This window comes from Octodon degus, unplaced genomic scaffold (genome assembly GCF_000260255.1).
Source record: "Octodon degus isolate 3935 unplaced genomic scaffold, OctDeg1.0 scaffold00111, whole genome shotgun sequence".
Lineage (NCBI taxonomy): Eukaryota > Metazoa > Chordata > Mammalia > Rodentia > Octodontidae > Octodon > Octodon degus.
In genome coordinates, this window is record NW_004524687.1 from 2,234,568 (window position 1) to 2,243,090 (window position 8,523).

The 8,523-nt window shown below is 34.3% G+C and overlaps 1 protein-coding gene and 1 long non-coding RNA gene across 3 annotated transcripts in view; one reads left to right on the forward strand and one right to left on the reverse strand.

Moving 5' to 3' along the window:
* The window catches only part of LOC111812064, a 22,988-nt gene that overhangs the window by 10,538 nt on the left and 3,927 nt on the right, over positions 1 to 8,523 (reverse strand). The gene's annotated exons all lie outside the window — the stretch shown is intronic.
* Positions 4,935 to 8,523, forward strand: part of Xpo4 (exportin 4) — an 89,386-nt gene continuing 85,797 nt past the window's right edge. Inside the window, exon 1 of one of the 2 annotated variants that reach the window (XM_023699140.1) lies at positions 4,935 to 5,047. Coding sequence is in view for 1 of the 2 variants with exons in the window: in XM_004639371.3 (XP_004639428.1) it covers positions 4,954 to 5,047 (94 nt within the window). In the remaining variant the exon portion in view is untranslated. The remainder of the gene's footprint in view (positions 5,048 to 8,523) is intronic. The other variant, XM_004639371.3, reaches the window with a different exon arrangement.

Below are 8,523 nucleotides of genomic sequence, written 5' to 3' on the forward strand. Positions count from 1 at the left end.
AAAAAAAAAAAAAAAAAATTATATGAGAGCTGTCTGCAGTTTTTCTGTCAGTTATGAGATGAATTCCTATCAGTGTTTTGCAGATGGGAACTTGAAGTTAGACAGTCTTGTTCCTGTAGTTTCTTAGCTAGTGTGGTATACAGGTGGGGTCAAAGGGTCCTGCTCTATTGTTAGAGGCTCCAAGGTTGTGTAAGGAGTACCGTTTGTAAACAGAAAAAAGAGAGCCATAGCTAAGTAGTTTTAAGATGAGCATAGGTGAAGGGAAGGGGAGAGCGTAGAGGAGAGATAAAGGAGGATGTAATGCTTATGGATGGAGAAGCACATAGATTTACTAGAAAATTGTGGGAATGGGGATATTTCTCAAGCAGCCAGGTAAGAAGTAGAAGGAAATGTTGGGATAAAGGGAGATTTTCAAGAGGAAGATGCAAGGAGTTCTTCATCCTGGAAAGATTTTGAGTCAGAGTCTTGCTGTGTTGCTCAGCCTTGCTGCTTGGTCTATAACTATGGTTTTTTTTTTTATGATTATACTTCTTTTTTTTATTATTATTACATTTATTTATTGTGTGTGTGTGTGTGTGTGTGTGGCCAGCTCAGCCCACCAGGGTGCGGGGCTGGCTGGCATGTGGTGCTGGAGGATCGAACCGAGGTCCCTATGCTTTAGCCAAGCTTGTTTCAAGTAGGTGCTTTAGACCACTGAGCCATCTCTCCAGCCCATATAACTATGGTTTTTACTCTGAAAGTAAGAATAAAGTCATTTCTGGGAGAAAGGAATAATGAGATCAAAACAAGATGAGAGGTTTGGAAGGTAAAATATTTGAAAAGGCAACTTCGGGTTGTATACTCGGGAAGCACAAAGGATTAGTTAGGATAACAAATCTCAAACTTATTTAGCAAGAAAGACCATACCTGACATTTATAGTACTCCTTGTGAAATATTTATATATTTTTTGATATGATACATTTAAAGTAAGAAAGTATATCATTTTGGGTAGTAGGTTGAAATTGAGATAGGGACAGTGGTAAACTCCAAAGGTTTAAGAAAAGAGTATGTAGGGAAAAGTAGGTTGAGCAAATTGTTACTTTAATTTAAAATTTAGTATTTAAGTCAAGGACTTGCTCTGTAGTTCAGGCTGGCTTTGAGTTCTCTTTGTAGCCCAGGCTGGTCTCAAACTCCCAATGATCCTCCTGCTTCAGCCTCCTGAGTTGCTGGGATTACAGGTGTCTACCACCATGGGTGTGTGCTACCACGCCCCGCTGCCTGTTTTTTGAGTAGTGGGGTCACAAGTATGTGTCACCCACCATACCTGGCTCAGTGTTATTAATGCTCATGTTTTTGTGTGGTACATCTATCACTTTCTAATTAGAGCATTAAACCATTCATTTCTAAAAGTCACAGAATGAAAGCTGGGAGATGTTTAATATGACCTCTGAGGTATAACTTCAAAACATGTTTTTTCTTCTAGTTTTATAGTTCTCTATAATCAGTACCCAGTTTTCAATATAACCTTTTAAAAATGGCTATAATACTTGTAGTTGTAGTAAGACCAAGAATATTATGTACAAGCTAGACTTGGTAGGGTATGGTTATAATCCCAGCCCCCATGATTATAAGGCAGGAGTTTCCTGGACTGTGTAGTAACATTTTGTCGCAAAAAAATAAAAGGAGTATTTTTCAGATTTCTTTTCTACTACATATCTGAGAGATTCTAGTCCACCCAACTATGTAGTAAGTTCAAAGTATTAGTCTTAATGTGACATAGAATTAAGAATCAGATTTTGGTTATGATACTTAATAACTTGGTGATCTTGGGTATGCAACAATTACTGAATCTCAATTTCTCTGTAAATAAGTTTCTGGGATCAAATGAGGCAATGTAGTAACAGTTGATCTAGTAACTGAGATGACTAGTAAGTGACAGGCTAAGACAAGCACATACAGTGATGGGTGTTCTCAACATAGGAAGTGGTTCAGATCCTCAGGTGAACTGAACGGCAGGGCAGCAGGTATCATCACAGTGCTCAGGAGGATGCACAAATTAAAAGTTATGAATTGTTTCTGGCATTTCCCACTTCACATGTTTAGATCACAATTCACTTTGGGTAAATGAAGCTATAGGAAAGTGGAACGTAGAATAAAGCAAGGACTATTGTATCTTCCCTGTAATGTTTCAAGGATGTGTGAAATTACCTTCTTTTTCCTTCTGTTTGTTCCTTTTTTGTACATCTAGCTATATATGTGTGTATCTAAAATGTCTTGTGACGCTGAGTATTAATAAATATTATTACTAAATGCCTCTCCCTTTTTCATGTGGTAGTCCCTAGGAATTGAGGGATAAATAAGATGAGGCCGTGCTATGTTGTTCTGGTTGGCCTAGAACTCTTGAGCCTAAAACTGATCTGCCGTAGCCTGGGGGTCTGTGGGATTACAGGTACACACTATACCGCATCTAATTTTCAAGAAGAAATTAAAATTTTTGGTTTTAGCAACTGCAGTAAATATCATCTTGCCACTTAATGTATTGACTTAATGATTTTACTGTTTGTTTGATAATATTCAAGTATGTGAGCTGTGTATGGTAGTGTCACACATCTTTAATCCCAGCACTTGACAGGCTGACAGTATGAGGCTTGCCGTGAGTTCAAAGGCCAGCCTGAAGTACATAGTGAGACCTGCCTCAAAAAATAAAACAATATTCAACTGCATGGTTAATGCTGACTTTTAGATTGCATTTCATTATGTCTGCATTCTTTTTTGTTTGGTTGGTTGTGTGTCTTTTGAGACAGGGTCTGGCTGTGCATTTCAGGCTGGCCTTGAGCTCACTTCATAGTCCAGATCGGGCTCAAACTCACAATGATCCTCCTGCCTCAGCCTCCCAAGTGCTAGGATTAAAGGTGTGCACCACCACACCCGGCTTATGTCTGTATTCTATAAATGGAATATCATTCTTTGGTACACTAATGTTATAGTCACACCTGTACTTTTTAATAGATTAAGTATATGTGATTTTGGATGAATAAATTTAAGAACATTTTGTTAGAACTAGCATACTGTATGTATAATTATGCATGTGTATGTGCATTTGAAGGATAACAAATGATCCATAAACAACCTAGGTGATCTAGAGTTAATTTGTACATGCAGCTGTATTTACTAGAATTGTTTGCTAATGTGCTCTCTGTTCATGGTAGTTACCAGACATAAAAAGTAAGGAGATACCTTGTAAAAACAGATTTGTCTTGTGGAACTAGAGAAGATGATGGGAGTAATTCCCAAGTGGAAAGACAAAAAAAATATTTTCTTCTGGATGTAGTTAACTATTTACCTTAATTTAGTGCTAAAGCTGTTTTTAAAAAATTTAAAGAATTTAACACAAGAGGGTGCTGTACTATTAGGAAGAATCTGAACTGCCGTTAACTATTATACTAATTCACTTGAGCTAGATATCTCAGTAGTTAATTTTCCTTCTGTGTACATCTCTGCTTTACTATACGGCCTGAAATTAGAATGACTAATGTTCCATAATTGATATAATTTATGATAAATATTAATTTAATGTATTTGGTTACCATTTTTTCTTCATTAAGATTCCTTGATATGGTTAAATTATTATTTCCCTTCCTTATGTTGGTTAGAATGAAAAGGATTTATTCTATCACCTACCCAAAAATGTTTCTAAAACTAATAATAAAGAGATGATAGAATAAATGCTATTTCCAAATTGAAAGGCTGTATAACCAGTCTTTTCCCCTTTTCTTTAGGTAGTTCTTAATAAATAAAAAAATAACCAGATCATGTAATAGGACTATATATTTGAATATATATATATAGACTACCTGGTTCTAAAGAGTATTATTTGCAGAAAAAATGTTACATCAAAATGAAATTTTAAAAATCTGAGCAGATTGTACAAGTTTGTTTTGGTAAGATAGAAAAGTCTTGCCTTTTGGTTAATGAGTATATTATTGAAAGAGGAGTTTCATTGGGTATGGTGATGCACACCTATAATCCCAACACTGGGGAGGCTGAGACAGGAGGATCGCTATGAGTCCAAGTCTGAGCTGCATAGGGAGACTCTGTACCAATTAAATAAGTAAAAGATGGGTGAAAGAAAGAAGGGAGTTTCATAAATTCCAAACTTGACTGTTTTCTAATTTTTTCTGACTTAATAGTGATTTTAGAGGTAAAATTATTTGATCCTTTATCTTACAGGGTTGCTTTCATTTTTTTTTTTTTTGTTGTTGTTGTTGTTGTTGTTTTGTAAATTTGATTCAATTTTATAATGCTGAGGAATTTAGATGGTATCTGAACTAAGTCAAATCAGACACAAGCCTATTTTGGAATAAAAGTCAATAATAAATTATTTCCTTTAAAAAATGCAATAGGAAAAAAGTTATATCACATACAGGTACAAATTCTCTGAATGTGATCATTATGTATATCTAAAATGTACCAATAAAATCTGATTAAAAATAAAATAATTGTTAGATAAGTATGTACTGTTACAAAAATGTTGGCAACCTTAATGGATTCTGACTCAAACCTCATCAGAGATTTTATTTTCTAAACTTTAAATGTTTATTATGATACTTCATAAAATAGTAGTTCCTTAGAAAATTAAGCAAAGATTTGTTTCATTGTTGCTTCCCAACACATGCAAAGAAAAAGAAAACATTCTCATTCACTGAATATGTTAGCAATGCTTTCCTGCTGAGTTGTCTCCTCAGCCTTTTTTTAAACATTTATTTTGAGATACGGACTTACTAAATTGTATGGATTGGCCTTGAAATTGGAATCTTCCTGTGTTAACCTCCCGAGTAGCTGTAATTACTATGGAAGAATGGGCCACGATGCCTGGCACATTTTCTTGTCTTATGGGTAGAAGAATTTTTGTTCAGGTTTTCTCATTAAATCATTACTACTTTTGTTTTTTAACTCTCAAGGCACCACCTTCCATGGTCAATAATGAACAACGACAGCACGCAGAACATATATTCTTATCATTTAGAAAATCAAAATCACCCTTTGCAGTTTGCAAGCATATTTTGGGTAAGTATTCACTTTACAGATATTTTGGCATAGACAGATCTGCTTTTGCTATCTTCAACATTAGCTATTTTAAATTCTTTTTAAAATAAGTAGATATGTAGTAATTTTCCATAAATACTAATTCTGTTATAGTGGTTTTAAAGATATTCTTATGAAACCAGGAAGAAAATTTTGTTTTTACTGTGTAGTTTTCCCCTTACATACATACTGTTCAATAATTTGTTTTGTTATTAACCATAACGTGAAGACTGTTAATAGTATGCGTGCCTGGGGGGGATGGAGATCTAGTGGGTTTTTAAACTTATTTTCAAATGTCTTACCATTGATTACTGGAAATGTACTGTATTTCTTATGTTAAGTTAAAAATTAAGTAGGTTTTGGAGGGTTGATATTTTCTTTCTTTTAGTTGTTTTCCACAGTGGTTTGTTTTTTTTAATTTTAAATTTGTACTCGGCCTGCTCAATAGTCACTTCTGGATATGTTTATATATATATATATATATATATATATAATAAACCACTGACTTTTACTTTTGTCACATATATTTTCTAAATTCCTTATTTTGACTTAATATATGGAAATAATTTCTTCTAAAATAATGGCAAGGATTATAACTTTTGTCTAAAGATGGCATTTTCTAAAAGTTGTATGTGATTTGCCATCTGTGTCTTCATCCAGTGATAGCAAGGGAGATTTGATAGCTTATTATTATTATTTTATAACTTGTTTACTGATGGCTGTTTTTTGTAACTGAAGCCATTTTTTATATAATCCATACCTAAGCCTTATGGCTTTGAAGGCTGAGTCATCTATGACCACAACATTCATCAGTTGAGTACTAGGAACTAAAACACCCGACTTGTTATTCTTATGTTTTTTGTATGCTTCCCTATTATTACCCCGGAGTAATCTGGTTTCCAGATAGAAGTAAACTGCAATTACGGTTGTATGTTAAAAATGCTTCATATAGTGAGAGCTATTAGGTTGCTAGTAGTGGGAAGATTGCTGGTGTAGGAGCTGTGAGATCTGGTTGTCAGGGGTGCTTGCTACATATTGTGAACTTAAGGAAGTCAACCTCTCTGGGCCTCTTTTTCATCTGCTGTATGTAAATAATAATCCCACTTGGCTAAATGGACCTGGCTATCTTAAGTTGTGAGGTGCACATATACTAACATGTATTAAAGCACTTTGTGGATAATAAGGTAAATGTCATGGTCTTATTAAAATAGCTTTTAAAAATATGGCCAGTTTTCTGTGTGTAAGGAGCTAGAGCTGGTGAAGTTGACTCTCTTTCAGGAGTTAGATCTCATTTATTGTTAGAGCAAAGTTTTGACAACTACCTTTTCACTTCTTGATAAGGCCATTTTAATTAATTTGCTTAGAAGCTATCCATATTTATACTTAGGTGGACTTGTTTCTGTTACTAAGAAAATTGTTACTTTATGCTTGTGTAGAATATTTAATTCAATGTTAAAAGAAGCAAAGCTAAAACATTCATATGAAGAGATTAAGAACTGTTACCTCATCCTTACTGATTTGCAATTGTTCAGAGTTAATAGATTTAGAAAGCCATGTGTTAAACTGTTAGTAGTAACTTAAAATAATTTGAGTCTGGTTTACACGGCTTCTGCCATACTTTCATTGACAAGGATTCATTCCATCAGTGTTTCATCTTTCTGTTGTAATGCAGTGTCATGCGAGACTGGTAGGAAATGGTTGATCGAAGTTATAAGTATTTTATTTGAGAATATTTGTTTCCTTTCTAGAATATGTATATTTTATGACTTTTTTTTTTTTTTTTTTTTGCAGTTTGAGCTTGTTTTGGATTACTTTTGTTTTCTTGATAAAAATTTCCAAAGAGTAGTATTATGTATTCTGGCTGTGCTTTTAAAATCAGTTTGGGTTTTGAGACATTAACTATTTATAAGGTGGCCTGCATGTATGACAAGCATAATCATTAATGTACTGCAAAACCTGTGTTACATTAATGTTTACATCTAAACTTCACAAAAAATCTTTTTTAACTCCTTACTCAGTTGCCACCAGCACAGAAGGGCAAATTCCTCTAAGAAGACTTCTCATACAAGTGGCAGTCAATCACAATTCAGAATTTTCACATTCTTATTTAGGGATTATATGTCATTTTTATAGAATGTCTGGGAAATATATTCTGATAAAGGGGAGAAGTTCTTTTTGATGCTTCCCTTTTTTGACCTCTTTAAATTATTCTTCTAACTTCAATTTTCTGTGTTTCTCATTTTTCATTTCCCTCTCTTTTTGTTTCCATTCCAGTTTTTATTTTTGTTCTTTTTTCTGTGTGTGTTGTATGTGTCTGTGTATGCATGTTGCATGCTTGTATGTTTTGTCAGAAGAGTACTTTTAGACTAATTCACCTCAGAGGTCTTTGGCCCTTAGGAATTTACTAGTTTCAGAGGGTCAGATATTCTTCAAAAAACTCTGAATTTTGTGCTGCCTGAAGACATAACTAAGAACTGGGAGGGGTTGGTTTAACCCTTGTAGAGCTAATTTCATAGCATTCTTTTTTGCTTTGCAGGAGAAATGAATTTCAAATTCACTTTATAAACCAGTAAAAAGTCAGTTAAACTAGTAAACTTTTATTTCTCTGTATTTGGAGCATTGTTTCTTTAGTATTGGTATTGAGTTTATTTTCTTTGACCTGAGGCTCACTATTGGGTGGTGAGCACAGGTGTCACTAGGCCAAAAGAGCAGGCTTTTTGGAACTTAAATTTCCTGTTTGGACAGAAATCTTTAAGGCCAGAGAGGTAATTACAGTGGCTGAATATTTGTGGCTTGATTTTCTTGTTTTAAAAGTAACTTCTTTGATCAGATTTAGAGTGCTTTTTCTCTCCTATTTCACTGAAACCTTTGCCTAGGTGGTTCTGTCTAGTTTCAGATGGCTGACAAGATACAAATGAAAACTTTTTTTTTTTTTTTTTTACCATAAATCCTTTTTGCTTTTTGAGACAGGGTTTCACCATGTAGTTCAGGCTGATGTCACCATGTTACCCAGGCTGGCCTTGAGCTTTTGGTGATCTTCCTGCTTCAGCTTTCCAAGTGATTGGATTACAGGTGTGGGCAACCATACCCAGCTGCCATAATTACTGTTAAAGAAAATTATTGTGGTAGCAAGTAAAGGCTTTCTGCTAAAATGACTTCAAATGCTTTATCACCTTGGCATTGTCTTCAGTCAGCAGCTGATCTTCCTAAAAGTAGTTAAGAAATTCTAAATGAAAAAGAAAGTTCTAAATGAGTTGTGAGTTCTTCATGAACGCTTTACGGTTATGAGCATCTTTATAGCCAACAGTTAAGGATAAGGTTTATGTATCTGGGAAGTTTGATCTCATACTAGTAAGGCTTCTAGAATTCCTTCTACCTTCTCACACACATTTTTATTATGTATGAAAGCAATCTGTGAAGGTTAATTTCAGGGACAGTTGTTTTTGTTTTTGTTTTTG